General features: G+C 37.5%; 4 protein-coding genes across 6 annotated transcripts; 3 read left to right on the forward strand and 1 right to left on the reverse strand.

Moving 5' to 3' along the window:
• Nucleotides 1-3,248: 3,248 nt before the first annotated feature.
• Nucleotides 3,249-6,778, reverse strand: fam174b (family with sequence similarity 174 member B). Its single transcript, XM_087797444.1, has 3 exons — nt 6,232-6,778; nt 4,024-4,155; nt 3,249-3,700 (listed from the first exon to the last, which is right to left on the reverse strand). Exons 1-3 carry the CDS (start codon nt 6,498-6,500, stop codon nt 3,697-3,699), a joined length of 405 nt encoding a protein of 134 aa, XP_087653570.1. The 5' UTR covers nt 6,501-6,778; the 3' UTR covers nt 3,249-3,696.
• Nucleotides 6,779-12,128: 5,350 nt separating this feature from the next.
• On the forward strand, nt 12,129-15,463 carry LOC148073612 (GTPase IMAP family member 9-like). Of its 2 annotated transcripts, none has more exons than XM_087798310.1 (3): nt 12,129-12,495; nt 12,571-12,652; nt 12,711-15,463. In XM_087798310.1, the coding sequence occupies exons 2-3, from the start codon at nt 12,574-12,576 to the stop codon at nt 13,562-13,564; spliced, it is 933 nt and encodes a 310-aa protein (XP_087654436.1). In that variant the 5' UTR covers nt 12,129-12,495; nt 12,571-12,573; the 3' UTR covers nt 13,565-15,463. The 2 variants fall into 2 exon arrangements, with proteins under 2 accessions (XP_087654436.1, XP_087654437.1); XM_087798311.1 differs by having other exon boundaries at nt 12,574-12,652.
• Nucleotides 13,324-20,330, forward strand: LOC148073613 (GTPase IMAP family member 9-like). Of its 2 annotated transcripts, none has more exons than XM_087798307.1 (3): nt 13,324-13,416; nt 19,161-19,251; nt 19,310-20,330. In XM_087798307.1, the coding sequence occupies exons 2-3, from the start codon at nt 19,173-19,175 to the stop codon at nt 20,173-20,175; spliced, it is 945 nt and encodes a 314-aa protein (XP_087654433.1). In that variant the 5' UTR covers nt 13,324-13,416; nt 19,161-19,172; the 3' UTR covers nt 20,176-20,330. The 2 variants fall into 2 exon arrangements, with proteins under 2 accessions (XP_087654433.1, XP_087654432.1); XM_087798306.1 differs by lacking the exon at nt 13,324-13,416 and adding an exon at nt 17,443-19,096 and having other exon boundaries at nt 19,156-19,251.
• On the forward strand, nt 15,788-17,319 carry LOC148073614 (GTPase IMAP family member 9-like). Its single transcript, XM_087798308.1, has 3 exons — nt 15,788-15,939; nt 16,001-16,096; nt 16,155-17,319. Exons 2-3 carry the CDS (start codon nt 16,018-16,020, stop codon nt 17,015-17,017), a joined length of 942 nt encoding a protein of 313 aa, XP_087654434.1. The 5' UTR covers nt 15,788-15,939; nt 16,001-16,017; the 3' UTR covers nt 17,018-17,319.
• Nucleotides 20,331-20,911: the final 581 nt, after the last annotated feature.

The following is a 20,911-nucleotide window of genomic DNA, read 5'->3' on the forward strand; positions in this document are numbered from 1 at the left end:
TGGAAGGATTTCTCTCCTCTGGTCCTGAACCGTGTGCGAGGAACCATCAGTAGATTCTGATCCACAGACCTCAGAGCCCGAGCTGGGGTGTAAGGCTGGATCAGATCACTGATGGAAGGAGTCTGACCATGAATAGATCTGAAAGTAAAACCAGAATTTTAAAATTGATCCTGAAAGAAACTGGCAGCCAGTGAAGAGTTTTAAGGATCGGAGAAATTAGTTCTTCTACTAGAGCAGGTCAGAATTCTTGCTGCAGAGTTTTGTATTAACTGGAGGCAAGACAGCTCCTTCTTGTTTAGACACCAAAATAAACTGTTACAATAGTCTAAACGAAAAGACAAAAACGCATGGATTACAAGCTCCAGATTGTGTTGTGACATCATTTTCCTAACTTTAAGAGATTTTTCTAAGTTGAAGGAAACAGTTTCTGGTCAGTTTTCTGCAGTGTTGAACTAGAGAAATGTCTTTATCAAATACAACACCCAGGTTTCTCAGTCTCAGTTTGACAGACTGGTCTAAGTCACCCAAGTACTGACTCAACCCTGGAACCTTATATATTGTTTGAATGTCATAAAATTGGCCATATTTTAGTTTTCATGTGCCATTCTGCCCTCCTTGTGCCATCTTTCCGATTTTGTCGAGCAGCTGGGAAGTCTATGAGGCGACACATAAAGACAGACATCTGCTATTTAATATATACAGTATATAGATATATAAATAAACAATAGTCTAGAAACAAATATTTGTTAAGCATATCATTTCTTGTTTTGTCTTTCCTGTGAGTCCATAATACTGAACACATGGACAGCATGAATGACAGAGAAGGATGAAACAAAACACCTTAAAGGATGTTAAAGTCATTCTGTGTTTCAAAGACATGGAAAACTCTGTGGAAAAGACATGTCTCTTGGAAGCTCGCTGCACATTTGTTTGCAATCAATGTCGTCAACGGTGTTTAAAACCGCTTCTTCCCATTAAATGAAGAAACTAGGATTCGCCGACATGTTTCAGTCTTTTAATAGAAACCACAAGTTACAACCATTTAACAAGTGGAATCATCCGCAGAGTTTGTTTTCGACTGGATGCTAGAATTAGATCTGAAGCGTCTGGATCGAGAGAGACATCACAGCGAGGCTGATAATGATAACTCGTGAAATAATGAACGTTTTATTAAGGGATTCACGTCACTCGGTACAATAAATCAATCCCCCTGTTTTTTAACTATTTTAATGAATTATACAACATCAAGCAATGTTAGCTGTGAAAGTACTCATTTCTCAAGGGTGCATTTCATGAAGAAAATGCAGTGTGAATGCTGACCCTGCTTATTAGAATTAGTATTAAAAGTAGAACAAGTGGAATTAATAGTTAAACTAGAAGAAGTGAAATTAGTAGTAAAAATAGAAGTAGTAGAAAAGTAAAAGTAGTAGTAGAATTAGTAGTAAAAATAGAAGTAGTAGTAGTATTAGTTGTAGAAGTAGTAGTGGAAGTATTAGTGGGATTAGTAGTAAAAGTACAATAAGTGGAATTAGTATTAAAAGTAGAAGTAGTTGAAACATAAATGTGGTAGTAGAATTGGTAGTAAAAATAGAAGTAATAGTAGTATTAGATGTAGAAGTAGTAGTGGAAGTATTAGTGGGATTAGTAGTTAAAGTAGAATAAGTGGAATTAGTATTAAAAGTAGAAGTAGTAGAAATGTAAAAGTAATATAAGTAGTAGTAGTAGTAGAAGTAGTAGTGAAAGTAGTAGGGGAATTAGTAGTAAAAGTATAAGTAGCTCAAAGTGGAAGGAGTTGAAACATGAGTTTAGGTGTTTCCCCATTGAAATGAATGTGGCAGAAAAAGAGGAATAAAAGAAAGAGAGGAAGTGATAAAAGAAAGATAGAACACAGCCCACATTTCGGAAACCAGCTGATTTGATGAAAGTTTGAACGGTGGGAGGAGAAGCGGCACAAAGTTTAGGTCAGAAGAAAACAGGATCAATTGTGTGAATGCTGGGAAGCATTCAGACAAAGGAATGCTCCCCAGCATTCACAAAGTTGCTTGTTTGACGTGTTTATTCCAGTTAAACTGCAAGAATAACTCGGGGAATTTGTCCGACCTGGTAAATTCAATTGTGTGTTTGCGTGGGGAGATTAGAAAGTCAACAACAGGTCGGTGTGTCGATGCATCTAACATCCATCTCAAACTCTTCATGACTGTGGGTCGACTGGATGTTCTGGTTCTTTCAGCTTCTTGGAATTCTGCTCACAGACTGACCCAGAACATCACAAGGCCGAACTGCTCAACACCAAGTTGTTGACACAGAAAGGTTTTTTTTATTTATTTTAAAGGCTTTATCTTCTTTTTTTAACCTGAGAGCCAAAGCCTATTATAGCCAGAGTGAGAGGGGGAGGACACCCTGGAGGGTCGGCAGTCAATCAGAGGCAGGTAGAAACACGAAGGAAGAAAAATAACAACATTTATAAAAAAAAATGTTTTTCTTCTGTGTACTTTTTCACGAGATTAAAATGTCTCTTATGTCTAATAATTAATTTCAAATATATTTAAAATATTATTTTATACTGTATTTGTGTTGTGAATACAGGCGATCACTTTATTATAGTTAATATCAGTCTTTTTTATTCTGCTTTATTTGTATATTTTACTGGTGCATTCAACACCGTATATATTTATTAAACATGTTATTATTTTGCATTGAAACTTTTCCAGATAAATGTAAGAACCAGTTTTCTGACTTTAATTTTCCAGATAATTGGATTTGTTCTTGTTCAGTTGCAGGCGAATAATAAGCAAATATGTTTAAGTAGAATGACCAATATTTGATTTTTAAAATGTGTCATGTGCATTTTAATTTGTCTCATTAGTTCTCTTCTTTCTTATTCTAAGTTTATTTTTTATGTGATTAAAATGTATTTAATTCTAATTCTGAATTCATCAAACATATTTGAATTATTATTATATTATTATTGACAAATCATTCATGCTTTTCTGTTCGATTGAATATTATGTTACAATTATACTATTTCTTCCATGACTCAAGTGTATTATAAGAATATTTTACACATTTCAGGTGTATTTTAATAGAGTGTATTCACCTGAACCTACTATATCTCCAACTGATGGTTATATTTATCTATATTAAACCATTTGATTTAAAATTAAGTTCATTCCAGTGTAAATTTTATCTTATCTGGATGTAAAATCTTGAAGGTAGAAGACTCATTAGACAAACAATATTCAAGTTAAAAAGAAAAAAAAGTCGTTAAATAAGTGATCATGTAATAAATGAACAAATTTGACTAAAGAAATGAAAAAAAGGACTGACTATGAGCATCTGTTTAATAGCACTTTACAAACAAACCACTGAATCTGAGGCAAAAAACATTCACATTTACAAACTCATGTTGGAAAGATATGAAGCGTTACATCTAAACACACAACTAAAGTGACTAATAGATCCTTTTATTCACTTTTAAGTATAAAAATGTTTCTTTTAAAAATAGCTATTATTACTTCACGGTGTGCAAAGTTGTCGATTGTTTATTTATCATAAATAGAGAATCGAAACGATGTACGTGTTCCAGGGGAAAACTTCCATCTGTTTAGGAAAAAGGGGAATGAATATCCTGGTTTTCGAAGGAAGTCCTTGTGTTTTCGTACACGAGAAATAGCGGAAGCACGTCGTGGTCGTGGTTCACCTGCAGGGGCAGAGAAGCGGAGCCTTTTATCAGCGGAATCCCAGGTGCCCCGGGTGTCAAGAATGTCAGGTAAACAAGGATTCGACTTGGAGGAAGTGGTCGTGCGTGAGGGAACAATGGAGGGCGAGACTGAAAAATCAGCTCAACGTGGAACAAAAGCAAGAAAAAAAAGAAGCATCTGACAGAACAGAGTGTTTCTGTTTCAGTTATCAATAACAAAATGACTCATCAAACCTTTATTTTATTATTTACCGAGTGTTTTGAAGCAACGACAGACGCACTCTTGAGATCAATGCACGTTGTTGACTTGTCGGGGAACGAACCTGTATTTGATATCAAACAGAGTCGAGTCATCGTCGGTCTCCTCGTCCTCATTCAGGGGGGTCATCTCCACGCGCTCGGCGGGGGTCGTGATGATGTCATATTTTCTCGTCTTCCGGATTCGTCTCCCGGATCTGTGAGGGATAAAACAGGAACAGGTTTTTTTTTATGTTCCTGTAGCAAATATACTTCTAATACTGAACTGGGAAGACAATAATCATCGTTTTAAATCAGCACTATTTGACATTTTGACGTTATTATGTTTTCATATTTTCTCTTATTATTGGTTTAACTATTATTTTAATGATGCTCTTTCCTGTGTAACTTGCAGCCCTAAAAGTATGTGAGTGATGTTCTGAAGTTACAAGAAATATTAAAAAAGAAACTCACCCAACGATATATTTTATTGTGTTTTACAAATACACATGCAGTATATGGCAACAGAGGTTTCACGACATTGCAGCTACACTGGGTTAGCTATAAACGTTTTATTTATTTTTTTATTTTATGTAAGTAAGTAAGTAAGTAATATTTATTTATATAGCGTGTTGTTTCTTTAAAATTAACTATTCAACAAATGTAACAATGCTGCACAAAAAATAAAGCTTTTTGGAAAGAAAACTTGTGCATTACTGTAGTAGTCGATATACTGTATATTTATATATTTTTAATGGCACAAATAAATTGTTATTATTATGATTGTTCTAAATTTATACAGATGGTAAAAATAAGTTATTTCAGGTAAATGTAGTTTGTCAATTTGCTACCTGCAAGTCAATGTTATCTTATTATTTTTTATATTAACATTAAATTACTGTCCATGTTGTAAGAAATACTCGTCATTCACAAGTAGTTTCTGTTCATTTGTTTGATTATCTTTATTATATTTATTGTTTTTTTCATTGTCTCATTTTTAAATCATTAAACAATAAATAATTCCCTTCTAAATGAAGAATTGTTTGATTCTACTCAGCAGAAAAACAGTGTAAACAACTGTAATCATCAGTTTTTGTTCCCAGCCTTTATCTGTGAACTACACAAGACTGCAGCTTGTTGCACACGTAGATGTTATGCTTGAAGAGTCGATGTCATTAAGATGTTTTCTTACAGTAAACACACGCTTATTCGCCAACAAGAGTATTTCATTTGCAAATATTAAGTCAAGCCTCTTCATCATCTGTTTAGGTAAACTGACGTTTGCAAATGTGACGTCTCGTGGTTCAAACCCTCCTTTATAGTAACGGATGAATATCTTTTTTCATAGACTAGTTTTCTTTGATTGTATTATCTTTAATCTACTTTTTTTTTTATATTTCAAGGTTAACTTTTCTTCCTCCAGATAAAATTATTAAACATATGCCCTCATGCAAACACAACATATTTTTCAGACTTTCAAAATAAAGATTGATTTATTAAATAGTTTTTGTCTTTGATTGAGTTCCATTGTATTCTTTGACTTATAAAAAAATTAATTCTATCGTTAATTAAGTAGAAACTTATAATTATATAATATATAGTCAATCTTAGCATTGATGAATACTTTAATATTAACATAAAAATTGGCATTTATAGAGTTAATTCAAGATAGAAATTGAAATGTTCTCGCGATTATTGTATTTGTATTGTGAATCAAGCTGATCTTTGTTTTATTTATTTGTATAAATAAAAGCTGATATTTGTTTTATTTATTTGTGCATTTAACACATTATATACACATTAAATATATTTAATTTTTGCATTTCATCTATTCCTCAATCAGGAAACTGATCATTACTGGTAAAATGTTTTAAGATACTTGGATTTGTCCTTGTTTATTTCCAGGCATGTATAAACATATTTGTTTAATGAAATATTTATATTTAAAATCGACTTTTTATATTTTCATAGGTGGAATAAGTTGCTCCTATTTGTTCTGGTAACATTGATATTTCTCTAAACCTTCTAACTTGTTGTAAAAACGTGCCACTCGTAGCACAGTATTATGTTTAATTTTTTACAAACTGACTCAAATGTAAACAACAATGACAATTTAATTGTACACAAATTATACTGTTTATTTCGTAGCTTTTTTGCTACAAACTAATATTAGAAAAAGTAAGACTATACACCTGACTTGAACAAATATCAAGCTGCCATGTTGACTGTGACTAAACATTCCCAAGAATACAATTATAATTTAAAGGTCAACACCAAACTGGGCTCAGGCTCACCTGTACACTTTGATGACCAGGCACGTGACGAGCAAAGCTGTCGTCACGCAGGTGAGGAGGACGATGACTTTCAGAGTCGGCAGATGTGACAACAGGGACGAGATCCTGGATCCCACGGACACGTCCGTGACGTTGTCCGCCTGAAGATGCTCGTCCGCGGTGGACGCCGTGAGGTTGACGTGCGTGCTGGCGGACGGGAGAGTTTGGGGCTCCCCGGTGACCCCGTGAAGGGCCACGAGAACGACGGTTGAAATAAAATGAAACAACATGATGCGATGATGTCAATAAACACTTGTGATCTTGGCTTGAATGCGATGGAGAAAAAAAAAACAGCTGTCACATGATAAACGACGTGCGTTGATATCCAGACATTAATAATCCATTGATTGATCTTTTTGGGGTGTTTTTTTTATCACGGCATCCACACACGATGCTCGCCCTCGCAGATGAAGTGAAGCAAATCCTCCCGGGTAGAAGCAGAGTCTGGCACAGACATGAGGATAATCCGCCTCCGGAAGAGATCTGCGCGCTGACTCTGGATCTGCTGCTGCTCAGCGACAGCGTCATATGGAGCGTGCTGCCTTCAGGGGACGCTCGGACAGATCAATGTTCTCGCGTGATCGGCTAATATCTCTTCCTTCCTCGTTTGGGTCATGAAACTCAATGTTGTACAAATGAAACACGCTATGGTGAAAAAAACACAGGCGTTCCAAAGAATATTGTATTTTAAATTTTAATACATTTAATGCACAATTGTGCTACAACATACTGGTGAGTCTTTGAACGCATCACGCCAACTTCGTCACACGCTAATATCTTTATTTAGATTTTTGTTTTGTTACATTATGAACCGCATATAGTGGCATTTAATGGACATTTATAATATTACGCAATATACTCTGAAAAGTTACACTATGACCTTTAAAGTATATATGTTATTGAGTATTGTTTTGATTGTTTAAGCGCTTTGTGACCCTGGTCTGGAAAAGCGCTCTATAAATACAAATTACTTACTTACTTACTGTATGTGAAGGAAATGTTTTGATTTACATTTATAGGAAATGCGATAAATACTCCAATAATGTGTTTTGTATTAAATCGTTTTAATTAAATAATAATACAAAAAAGAATAATAAAAGAGTAAATTTGGGGGCAATTGTGATTTTAAAAATAAAGCTGGAAAATATGACCTCTTCAATTTCATTCATATTACCTTATTCGATCTGTGTTCTTTTTTTTAAAATACGGCATTTTAATGTTATTTTATTATTGTCCTCTGGTATTAGGGATCTTGGAAAGGTGCTTAAATATTGAAACATTTTTTTCCTCTTTTTATTATTCTGATTAATTTTAATTATTATTAATATGAAAAAATAAATAAATTGAAAAGTCATTACAAATAAACAGGCTTCTTATGCAGGTTAAAATATAACCAAAAGACAACCCAATCGGGGTTCAGAGTTCAAATAAATAAAGTGCCAGGTGAAATGTCTGATTTTTTAAAGGAGCATTAATAGAAATGTTTGAATGACTTAATATATTTATAGAAATCAGTATATCATGGGAAAATGGTTGAAGGTTTACCTCTAAAAAGTAAAAAAAAAAAGGATAAAGAAAATATTTTGCGTTTAATAAAACAAATAATCCAAATATAAAAGTTAAAGATTGTGGTTAAAACTATTTTAATTTAAAAAATAAAATAAAATAGTAGTGGAAATATAATAAGAGCTCCCTAATACAGTCTATATATTATTAATAAAATGCTGCGTCTCAAATGTTTTATCAAAAGCACTGAAAATAATAAATAAATATATATAATGATTGTTCCACATTCGGTTTAAATCCCTTACAGGCGATATGTATAAGAAATGTGATTACCCAAATAATTCGAAATATTTCCTCAATCTTTAGTGAGGAGGATTTGCAGAGCATTGTTTAAAATAAAGAGACCTCGCCCCTTTGGTAAAGTTTGCCATGGGAGTCCAAACTGTGGAGCAGGTCATGAATTGTTAAAGAAGATTCTACTTCATTCTCTTTTTTTTAAATTTCTTCTGTAAACAACTCAACTTAATCTCGCGATATGGTAATCTCTTAGGCTCAGTTCAAAGATAAACATGAATGTTTATATATAATACATACATCACACCTGTTCTTCAACAACTTCACAGGCTCCCCATCACCCACTGTATCAACTTTAAAATCCTCCTGTCTTTTAAAGCCCTAAACAACCCTACCTGACTGATCTCCTCCACATAAACACTCAGATCGTCCTCATCCATCAACCTTACCATCACACCAAATCCTATGGCCACCATGGGGTCCAGAGCCTTCAGCCGATCTGGCCCTCGCCTCTGGAACTCCCTCCCACCTGACATTCATAACATTGACACACTGACTGTTTTTAATACTCATCTTTTTTAACTTGCTTATTCACTGTAATCACTTGTTTTATAATTTCCTTGTTTTATTGTTCCCTTTAAGAAACTTATTATCTTCAAAATTCCCGTTCTACTGTTGTTTTATAATATGTTTGCCTTGTGTGTCCTAAAAGGCGTCCAATTGTTTGCTAGAAATCAAACAATTGCTGAGTGAAAACACTTTTAACGCTAAATGTGGACAAAACTGAAACTCTGGTGATTGCTCCTGATGATAAGGTTCCTGGGTTGAGTCAGTACTTGGGTGACTTGGGTCAGTCTGTCAAACTGAGCCTGAGAAACCTGGGTGTTGTATTTGATAAAGACATGTCTCTTGTTCAACACTGCAAGAAACTGACCAGAAACGGTTTCCTTCAACTGAGAAAAATCTCCAAACTTAGGAAAATGTTGTCACAACATGATCTGGATCTTGTAATCCATGCGTTTGTTTCTTCTCGTCTGGACTATTGTAACAGTTTGTTTTCATGTCTTAACAAGAAGGAACTGTCTCGCCTGCAGTTGATTCAGAACTCTGCAGTGAGAATTATGACCCGCTCCACTAGAAGAACTCACATTTCTCCGATCCTTAAAACTCTTTACTGGCTTCCAGTTTCTTTCAGAATCAACTTTAAAATTCTGGTTCTTACTTTCAGATCTATTCATGATCAGGCTCCTCCTTACATCAGTGATCTGATCCAGCCTTACACCCCAGCTCGGGCTCTGTGGATCAGAATCTACTGATGGTTCCTCACACACGGTTCAGGACCAGAGGAGAGAAATCCTTCCAGGCTGTTGCTCCTAAGCTTTGGAACGATCTTCCTCTCTCTTTGCGTTTGATGGATCTACTGACTCCTTTAAGAAACATCTGAAGACGTTTTTATTTGTTCAGGCTTTTCCTTGATTTTCTGGAACTCCTGTTGTGTTCTCAGTTTTATCTTGACCTTTAAAGTATATACTTTATTGAGTATTGTTTTGATTGTTTAAGCGCTTTGTGACCCTGGTCTGGAAAAGCGCTATACAAATAAAAATGACTTACTTACTTACTATAATTCATTGCAGTACCATCCATCTTCCTGAGGTAGGCGCTACATTACCGAAAACACAAGCGAGAAAAAATGATCGAATTCTACTTTTCTTATGATGTAAACTTTTCATCACAAATGATTTATATATTAAAAAATACTATGTTTTTTGCAATTTTAAGTGTCTCATTAATTTAAGTCCAATGTATCGTTCCGTTAGAGCTACGGAGAGAGGGTGAAAGGTCATGACGTTAGAAAGGACTTTAACAGTCGCATGATAAGAAGTAATAATAAATAAGAATAAAACACGTGCATATATTAAATATCAACTTCAACAGAGACCCGCCAGTAACTGTATTCGTCCTCTTGGTGGCAGCACCAAGTAACTACACAGACTTGAGGCTCCAGACTGACGTGAACAGTTGGGCCAGGCACACATGACTCAGCAGGAAAATATGACCTCAGTGCAAGGGTCTGAGAAAACCTGTGAACCCTAACATTTGCTATATTTGGACTTGCATTTGTTGGGAAAGTGTCTGATTTAAAAGTAGAACATTTAACCTTGTTATAAATGTGCCACATGCAAGAATATTATTGATTACATAATATATATGGTATAAAATAGTGGGTCTGTGTGTTTGTATGTATGTTTGTGAGAGTGTGTGTGTGTGTGTGTGTGTGCATGTTATGTGTGTGTGTGTTTCTACCTGATTTGTCTTGAAATCAGCAATCTCTCAGTTAAGTTTTAGGGGGAAGGGAACTCCACCAAGTATACGTCTTATTTAGATGAAGCTTAAACCATATATATATTATATGTATACATACTAAGTGAGGAAGATAACCTGGATTTTGTTTATTGTAAGGGGACAGAAAGACGGGGCAAAAGACACAAAAGAAAATTCAAATAGGGACATTTTCAATTACATTGAAACCATTTGTATATAAAATAATACATAATAAATATTTTCCAGGATATCAGCTGCTTTTGTTATTTGTTAGGGTAATGCAAAGGGAGGAAGAAAACCACCCTGAAAATTCAAATAGGTCCGAAGATTATAATTTTTTTTTTTAAGGATATTTTTGATTTTACGTATGAATATTTATGCAGATAAAACAATTGGAATTTGCTTTTTAAATGTTTAACCGATAGTTGGTCAGTCAAGTGTGTGACATAAATAAGATAAAGGCCCTTAAAACATGGTCAGAAATAATAAACTAGTTCTAGTAGTGTTTCATGTACATTTTGGTCAATTACATATTGGTATAAATATATAGTGGTTGCTACTAAATAAAACACTAACATTTTGACAATTACAACAAAACAATAATACAATTATTTTTTTGTGACCTTTTTTTGAAGAGATGCTTTAAAAATAAAATATGAATATACTTTAAATAAAACTGTTATATAATAGAAATAGTACTGACAACCCAAAGTGAGATATTCTCTCAGAAAACAATTTGTTCCTGTGTGACTTTGTTATTTGATCTCCAACTTTTAAGTCTTTTTAAAAAAAATTCAGCCATACATAAGATCGAATTCCAATGAGAATGTCACCTCCGTTTATATATGGTTTCACAGTGAAAACAGAAACACTAACCAAACAGAAACACTAGTTTTACACCCTTTACCACAAATAACCTGGGAGACAGTAGGGACAGATCTTTTCCACTATAAAGGTTCTGAGGTTCTGCTTTGTGTAGATTATTTTTCCAAGTTTCCAGAAGTCATAAAGTTGATGAACACAACAAGGCAGAGTGGACCCCAATATTCCTGTGCTTTGCAGAAGAATGGGAATTCAAGCATGTTACTTCCAGCCCAGGTCGTGCTCAATTAAATGGTCAAGCGGAAAGGTCATTCCAAACGATCAAAAATATGCTTAAAAGGTCAGAATGTGACAAGGGTGACCCCTACTTGTCATTTTATGGATTATCCAAACACTTAATTGGAAGGAATTGTTTTTCCCCATGCACAGATATTGATGGGAAGAAGGTTGAAAAGAAAAATTCCAACGTCAGCATATCTTCTTACACCGGAAGGAACTGAGATGGTTCGTAGGAAGCTGGAGGAAAGAAAACTAAAGCAGAAGGTCTACTTTGACAGACACACAAAGACACTTCCGACTGGTGAGAACATCAGAGTACGGAAAAAAAGACTCCTGGCAGCCATTACTGATTCAAACAACGGATGGCCGAATCTACAGGGGAAACGGAAAACATTTGAGGAGAACCTCAGAGAAAGTGTTTCCTACAGATTTTGAACACGGTGACGCATGTTTTGAGTCAGAGTTGCAAGGCAGTGAGCAGTCAAAAAGTACACAGCGTACTGAAGTCGACACTAAAAACAGTACACTGGGAACAATAGATATATTAGATTGAGAAGGCAAGTAAGATTACGAGCGAGATATAAAGAGTGAATATAGTTTAAAAAGTTTGATTTAAGTTAATTTATGCAATTCAAGTAAGAGTCATCTGAAGCAAAAAAATGTTAGGTCTAAATACTTAGTGTTTTTTGTTTTGACTTTAATATTATGTTGTGTTTCAGAATGTTTACCCGCCAGTAAAGAAACATTTCTATTTCAAAATAAAGGGGATGCCACGTGTCACATGTTTTATTTTGAAATCACTTGATGACGTAAAACAAATTGTGGGCGGGACGGATGAAGGCTGACAGTGTTGACATATTGCGGAAGGAAAAAGACTAAACTCAAAGATCCTCCCGCCTCATTGTGATCCTGAACATGACACATTGTCAGAGACTTTGAGCTTTAAGTCGTTAACAACTAAACAAGGAGTTGACTCAGCATTTAAATCATCTCACTTAACAGGTAATACTTCATCTGACGACAAGAGTGTCGTCATAATTATGTCTGTGTTTTTGTTTCCTTGAAAACTTGCAATAGAAGATGAAGATGTTTTTGACCTGGATATCGACCTTTATCTTCCTTTTCCTGATTGCAGCGAATGCTCAACATAAGCAAACAGGTTTACTTTCACTTTGAAACGAATCAAAATTTCAGGTCTAACTTGTTTCTCCGGTCAGATTGTAGGGAGCTGAGGATCATTCTAGTTGGGAAAACTGGATCAGGAAAAAGTACTTCTGGAAACATTATTCTTGACAAGAATGTTTTTAAAAGTGAAGCATCACCTGAATCTGTAACCAGCAAATGTGACAAAGCAGAGCGTAACATCAGTGGTAGGAAAATCACTGTTATAGACACACCAGGGCTGTTTGACACCAAGAAAACCGATGAGGAACTGAAACAAGACATTGCGGATTGTGTTGTTGTTCACTCTGTTCCTGGACCTCATACAATTCTGTTAGTGATTAATGTAAACACCCGATTCACCGCAGAGGAGAAGGCGTCCGTCAAGTGGATTCAAGACAACTTTGGTTCAGATGCCTCAATGTACACGATCCTACTGTTCACGCACACAGACCTGCTGAAGGACAAGACTTTGGATGAATTCATCAGTGAGAGTGAGGATCTACGGCGCCTGAAACACCAATGTGGAGGAAGATACCATGCGTTTCCGAACAAAGACCCTGAGAACAGATCCCGGATGGTCCCAGGACTCTTGGAGAAGATTGACAAGATGGTGAAGGACAATGGAGGACAGCACTACACTAATGACATGTTCGAGAAAGCTCAGAGGAAACTTGAGGAGGAAAGAAGACGTGCTGAAGAGGAAGAAAGGAGGAAAAAGGAGAAAGAGGAAGAGAAAATTAGAGAGGCAGAGCGAAAGAAGTTAAAATATCAGAATGGTTTCGGTCCGGCTATCATAGCTTTGGGTCTCCTCACATGGGTATATTTGGCCCCCAAAATTCTGTCAGCAGGTGTGGGTGTAGCTATTCTGTACTCTTATTGGGACAGTATTGTGGAATCCCTATGGTGAATTTTGTCACATGTCAAAGTCACTGTATTCCAAAAACAATGGGCAATTGTTTTCCCCTCAGTTATAAGTTTATTGCATCAAAAGCAAGGGTCGACTAGATATATAACTGTAATGTTTACAGTCTGAATGAGGTGGCCGATTTCTTTATTGCTCCCGTGTGTTACCATGAGAAGATGCCTGGAACGTGGAAGCACTTTTGAAATGTATGCTGTTGATGGTGACGCTAAAGTTGTGTCTTCTTTAGATTGCCCGATGAATTTAGTTTTGTCCTCAAAGGAAATAAAAGCTGTTCTTAAGTTAACTTATTTGGTTACTATCTGGTATTATTAAACAACGCAGGTAACTTGGGAACAAGCGCATCGAGATCCATCTCTTCTTACTTTGCGTTTGTGTTACACACGAAATATAAAAAGAGGAGAGTAAAAGAAACATAACATCATTGAATGATTGAGATAACACCATGTTAACCTTTATTCAGCAGGTTTTATACACAAACACAAGTAAAAATGAACGCTGGCCTCTATCCCGAGCCAGAGAGTCTGTCTGTATCTTTTCAATCTTCACTAGAAGGTCTGAGCGGCGTGAACCTACGGATGGTCTCCGTCTGCAGGCTCTTCGAAGACGACGCCTTTGGGTTCGCATAAACAATGCACTTTGAATCTTTCCAACAGCAGCCTTCGTCGTATCGTGTCCATATTCCATTCCGTGGGAGATCGTAAGAGCTTCTATCAACAGGAGACTGTCCACATGATTCTTTAGTTCGAGAACTTGTTTGCGTTTGCGCGCTCTATTCGCAACAGTTCTCGCGGTGTCCATAGGCTCGGGCTCCATCGCGCTCCGGATTGGATCAGACATGGCGGGCATGTGTACTAGAGGAGAGGGCTCTGAAAGGGCACTTATTGTTGGTGCTTTCTTGATGTCTGAGGTCCATGAGCCGCTGCTGCTTTCGTCCCCTCAGTTCGTTCTGAAAGGCCATGTGCATCTCATCTTTTTATTTATTTTTAACGCACTCTGTGCACACCTTTTTTTATCTAAGAGAAGGAGGACAACTCCCTGATGTTTGTGAGAAGAGCAGCAAATATCTCTGAGTGTATTTGCGCGGGTAGTACAGTACAGATCTTTCACTTGCACCGCTTTGCTGCGATATGCGTGATCGGGACTATCCGGACGGGCCGGGGGATCTGCTGCTGCTGCTTCTTCATCATGTTCCTCTGTTTTGTCTTCTTGGGCGTATGACATATGCCTGCGAGCTGCGCGGTAGTCTTCGCTCAGCACGCCCGAACGCTAAAGTGATCGCAGATTACTCTCGGGCGATGCTAGAAGCATGAGAGGCTCCGCGGTGCTGTCGAGCCGTACGTAGCGAGCATAGGTGTTGTTAGATTAAAAATTGTTATACACTATACATATACGCCATACTTAAATTAACGCTAAAAGATAATCAAAATATAAAGTATAAATTACTAGCTTCATCTAAGAGCTTAAACGTTTGAATACACATTCACAATCAATATTTCACTCAGACTGACACACGGGCAAAAGACACAAAAGAAAATTCAAATAGGGACATTTTCAATTACATTGAAACCATTTGTATATAAAATAATACATAAGAAATATTTTCCAGGATATCAGCTGCTTTTGTTATTTGTTAGGGTAATGCAAAGGGAGGAAGAAAACCACCCTGAAAATTCAAATAGGTCCAAAGATTATAAAAAAAAATTTAAGGATATTTTTGATTTTACGTATGAATATTTATGCAGATAAAACAATTGGAATTTGCTTTTTAAATGTTTAACCGATAGTTGTTCAGTCAAGTGTGTGACATAAATAAGATAAAGGCCCTTAAAACATGGTCAGAAATAATAAACTAGTTCTAGTAGTGTTTCATGTACATTTTGGTCAATTACATATTGGTATAAATATATAGTGGTTGCTACTAAATAAAACACTAACATTTTGACAATTACAACAAAAAAAAGTTTGATTTAAGTTAATTTATGCAATTCAAGTAAGAGTCATCTGAAGCAAAAAAATGTTAGGTCTAAATACTTAGTGTTTTTTGTTTTGACTTTAATATTATGTTGTGTTTCAGAATGTTTACCCGCCAGTAAAGAAACATTTCTATTTCAAAATAAAGGGGATGCCACGTGTCACATGTTTTATTTTGAAATCACTTGATGACGTAAAACAAATTGTGGGCGGGACGGATGAAGGCTGACAGTGTTGACATATTGCGGAAGGAAAAAGACTAAACTCAAAGATCCTCCCGCCTCATTGTGATCCTGAACATGACACATTATCAGAGACTCTGAGCTTTAAGGCGTTAACAACTAAACAAGGAGTTGACTCAGCATTTAAATCATCTCACTTAACAGGTAATACGTCATCTGACGACAAGAGTGTCGTCATAATTATATCTGTGTTTTTGTTTCCTAGAAAACTTGCAATAGAAGATGAAGATGTTTTGGACCTGGATATCGACCTTTATCTTCCTATTCCTGATTGCAGCGAATGCTCAACATAAGCCAACAGGTATACTTTCACTTTGAAACTAATCACAATTTCAGGTCTAACTTGTTTCTCTGGTCAGATTCTAGGGAGCTGAGGATCATTCTAGTTGGAAAAACTGGATCAGGAAAAAGTACATCTGGAAACATTATTCTCGACCAGAATGTTTTTAAAAGTGAAGCATCACCTGAATCTGTAACCAGCAAATGTGAGAAAGCAGAGCGTAAAATCAGTGGTAGGAAAATCACTGTTATAGACACACCAGGGCTGTTTGACACCAAGAAAACCGATGAGGAACTGAAACAAGACATTGAGGATTGTGTTGTTGTTCACTCTGTTCCTGGACCTCATACAATTCTGTTAGTGATTAATGTAAACACCCGATTCACCGCAGAGGAGAAGGCGTCCGTCAAGTGGATTCAAGACAACTTTGGTTCAGATGCCTCAATGTACACGATCCTACTGTTCACGCACACAGATCTGCTGAAGGAAAAGACTTTGGATGAATTCATCAGTGAGAGTGAGGATCTACGGCGCCTGAAACACCAATGTGGAGGAAGATACCATGCGTTTCCGAACGAAGACCCTGAGAACAGATCCCGGATGATCCCAGGACTCTTGGAGAAGATTGACAAGATGTTGAAAGAAAATGGCGGACGGTACTACACTAATGACATGTTCGAGAAAGCTCAGAGGAAACTTGAGGAGGAAAGAAGACGTGCTAAAGAGAAGGAAAGGAGGAACAAGGAGAAAATGGAAGAGAAAATTAGAGAGGCAGAGCGAAAGAAGTTAAAATACGAGATTGGTTTCGGTATGGCTATGGCTTTGGGTCTCCTCTCAGGGGGATATTTGGCCCCCACACTTCTGTACCAAGGTCTGTCAGCAGGTGCAGGTGTAGCTACTCTGTACTCTTATTGGGACAGTATTGAGGAATACTTAGGGTGAATTTTGTCACATATCAAAGTCACTGTATTCCAAAAACAATGGGCAATTGTTTTCCCTTCAGTCATAAGTTTATTGCATCAAAAAGCAAGGGTCCACTAGATATATAACTGTAATGTTTACAGTCTGCATGTGGTGGCCGATTTCTTTATTGCTCATGTCTGTTTCCATGAGAAGATGCCTGGAACGTGGAAGCACTGTTAGAATGTATGACGTTGATGGTGACGCTAAAGTTGTGTCTTCTTTATTTTGCCCGATGAAATTAGATTTGTCCTCAAAGGAAATAAAAGCTGTTCTTAAGTTCACTTATTTGGTTATTATCTGCTATTATTTAACACCCCAGGTAACTTGAGAACAAGCGAATCGAGATCCATTTCTTCTTACTTTGTGTTTGTGCTACACACGTAATAAAACAAAGCTAGTAAAAGAAACATAACATCGAATGATTGAGATAACACCATGTTGACCTTGATTCAGCAGGTTGTATACACGTACACAAACACAAGTAAAATGAAATCCTCTATCCCGAGCCAGAGAGTCTAGTCTGTATCTTTTCTTTATCTTTTAAGATACTGGATCTTCACTAGAAGGTCTGAGCGGCGCGAACCTACGGATGGTCTCCGCCTGCGGGCTCTTCGAAGACGATGCCTTTAGGTTCGCATAAACAATGCACTTTGAATCTTTCCAACAGCAGCCTTCGTCGTATCGTGTCCATATTCCATTCCGTGGGAGATCGTAAGAGCTTCTGTTGACAGGAGGCTGTCCACATGATTCTTGAGTTCGAGAACTTGTTTGCGTTTGCGCGCTCTATTCGCAACATTTCTCGAGGTGTCCATCAGCTCGCGCTCCGGATCGGATCAGATATGGCGGGCATGTGTACTAGCAGAGAGGGCTCTGAAAGCGCGCTTGTTGTTGGCGCTTTCTTGATGTCTGAGGTCCAAGAGCCACTGCTGCTTTCGTCCCCTCAGTTCGTTCTGAAAGGCCATGTGCATCTCATATTTTTATTTATTTTTTAATGCACTCTGTGCACACCTTTTTTTTATCTAAGAGAAGGAGGACAACTCCCTGATGTTTGCGAGAAGAGCACTTAATATCTCTGAGTGTATTTGCGTGGGTAGTATAGTAAAGATCTTCCACTTGTACCGCTTTGCTGCGATATGAGTGATCAGGACTATCCGGACGGGCCGGGGGATCTGCTGCTGCTGCTTCTTCATCATGTTCCTCTGTTTTGTCTTCTTGGGCGTATGACATATGCCTGCGAGCTGCGCGGTAGTCTTTGCTCAGCACGCCCGAACGCTAAAGTGATCGCAGATTACTCTCGGGCGATGCTAGAAGCATGAGAGGCTCCGCGGTGCTGTCGAGCCGTACGTAGCAAGAGGGGCCGGAGGAGAGCATAGGTGTGGACAAGGATCGTTTCGCATCTTGAGCTCCCGTGACCCTGCAGGTGGACTTGTCCATTCTTGCATACATCCTACAGACTTTGTACTATCCTCGTGCAGGCCACAGAGGTCTAGGGAAGTTAATAATGCATGATTCGTGTTTCGTTGCGTACGGTCTCGTGGGATCTAGGGTCCGAAGAAACAGTATTGGTGCGTGTTGCGTAGACCCGGGATTCCCGAGAACAGCCAGCAATATCTAAAGTGGATCCTGTGCTGGAGCTTAAACTCTGTGATTGTGAACTTGGAAAGCTGAGTCTCTTGTTCACGCGGCGGATATAAAGAGTGAATATAGTTTAAAAAGTTTGATTTAAGTTCATTTATGCAATTCAAGTAAGAGTTATTTGAAGAAAAAAAATGTTAGGTCTAAATACTTGTTTTGACTTTAATATTATGTTGTGTTTCAGAATGTTTACCTGCCAGAAAAGAAACATTTCTATTTCAAAATAAAGGGGATGTCACGTGTCAAACAGGCGAGACGGATAAAGGCTGACACTGTTGACATAAAAAAGAATAAACTCAAAGGTCATCGTTGTCCCGCCTCATTGTGATCCTGAACATTACACATTATCAGAGACTCTGAGCTTTAAGTCGTAAACAACTAAACAAGGAGTTGACTCAGCATTTAAATCATCTCACTTAACAGGTAATACTTCATCTGACGACGGGAGTGTCAACATAATAATATCTGTGTTTTTTTCCTAGAAAAGTTGCAATAAAAGATGAAGATGTTTTTGACCTGGATATCGACCTTTATCTTTCTTTTCCTGATTGCAGCAAATGCTCAACATAAGCCAACAGGTATACTTTCACTTTGAAACTAATCAAAATTTCAGGTCTAACTTGTTTCTCTGGTCAGATTCTAGGGAGCTGAGGATCATTCTAGTTGGAAAAACTGGATCAGGAAAAAGTACTTCTGGAAACATTATTCTTGACAAGAATGTTTTTAAAAGTGAAGCATCCCCTGAATCTGTAACCAGCAAATGTGAGAAAGCAGAGCGTAAAATCAGTGGTAGGAAAATCACTGTTATAGACACACCAGGGCTGTTTGACACCAAGAAAACCAATGAGGAACTGAATCAAGACATTGAGGATTGTGTTGTTGTTCACTCTCTTCCTGGACCTCATACAATTCTGTTAGTGATTAATGTAAACAACCGATTCACTGCAGAGGAGAAGGCGTCCGTCAAGTGGATTCAAGACAACTTTGGTTCAGATGCCTCAATGTACACGATCCTACTGTTCACGCACACAGACCTGCTGGAGGAAAAGACTTTGGATGAATTCATCAGTGAGAGTGAGGATCTACGGCGCCTGAAACACCAATGTGGAGGAAGATACCATGCGTTTCCAAACAAAGACCCTGAGAACAGATCCGGGATGGTCCCAGGACTCTTGGAGAAGATTGACAAGATGGTGAAGGAAAATGGCGGACAGCACTACACTAATGACATGTTCAAGAAAGCTCAGAGGAAATTTGAGGAGGAAAGGAGACGTGCTGAAGAGGAAGAAAGGAGGCACCAGGAGAAAGAGGAAGAGAAAATAAGAGAGGAAGAGCGAAAGAAGTTAAAACATGAGATTTGTTTGAATATGGCTATGACAGCTTTGGGTTTCTTATCAGGGGGTTATTTGGCCCCCACACTTCTGTTGAAAGGTGCTTCAGTGAGTGCAGGTGCAGCTACTGTGTACTCTTATTGGGACTGTATTAAGGAATACTTATACTGAATTTTGTCACATATCAAAGTCATTGTATTCCACATTCCATGAGGTGGCGGATTAATTTATTGCTCCCGTCTGTCATCATGAGAAGGTGACGCTAAAATTGTGTCTTCTTTGTTTTGCCCCGATTAACTTTGTTTTGTCCTCAAAGAAAATAAAGGCTGTTCTCAGACACAATTGTTTGGTTATTATCATTATTTGGAAACACCCAGTCCATGGACCCTTTGCTCACGAGCCCGGAGTCCCTGCAGAGCAGGCCATTCGATCTAGTCCAAGAGCCCCATGTGCAATGTTCCCTCTAATTTTACTTTTTGCGTCTGAGCAAACACACCATCTCCCTGAGCGGTCCCTTGTACCACTGTGAGCAACATTAGACTTACTGTCATCAAGCCAGTATCGCATGCATTCAATATTAACTTGGGATAATATAATTGATTTATATAATAACCATGTCATCTTTGACAATTAATATTATGCTTCCTAGCAGTTGATCCAACTTCCGCTGGTCCCACTGCCAGTTATTTAAAGAATTTTGATAGCGCCACGCGCACCGAACTGACCAGGTCCCAACGCCACGACGACGATGATGATGCAAACGCTGAAAAATATGATGGTGAGCTAACGAGTGACCAGAGCGAAATCCCGAACCTGCCGGCTTGCACAGGAGGCTCCTGCAATTCAGTCAGAATCTAAATAAGTGGTGTTTTTTGTTTGACTTTAATATTATGCTGTGTTTCAGAAT

This window comes from Callionymus lyra, chromosome 8 (genome assembly GCF_982586985.1).
Source record: "Callionymus lyra chromosome 8, fCalLyr1.hap1.1, whole genome shotgun sequence".
NCBI classification, from domain to species: domain Eukaryota; kingdom Metazoa; phylum Chordata; class Actinopteri; order Syngnathiformes; family Callionymidae; genus Callionymus; species Callionymus lyra.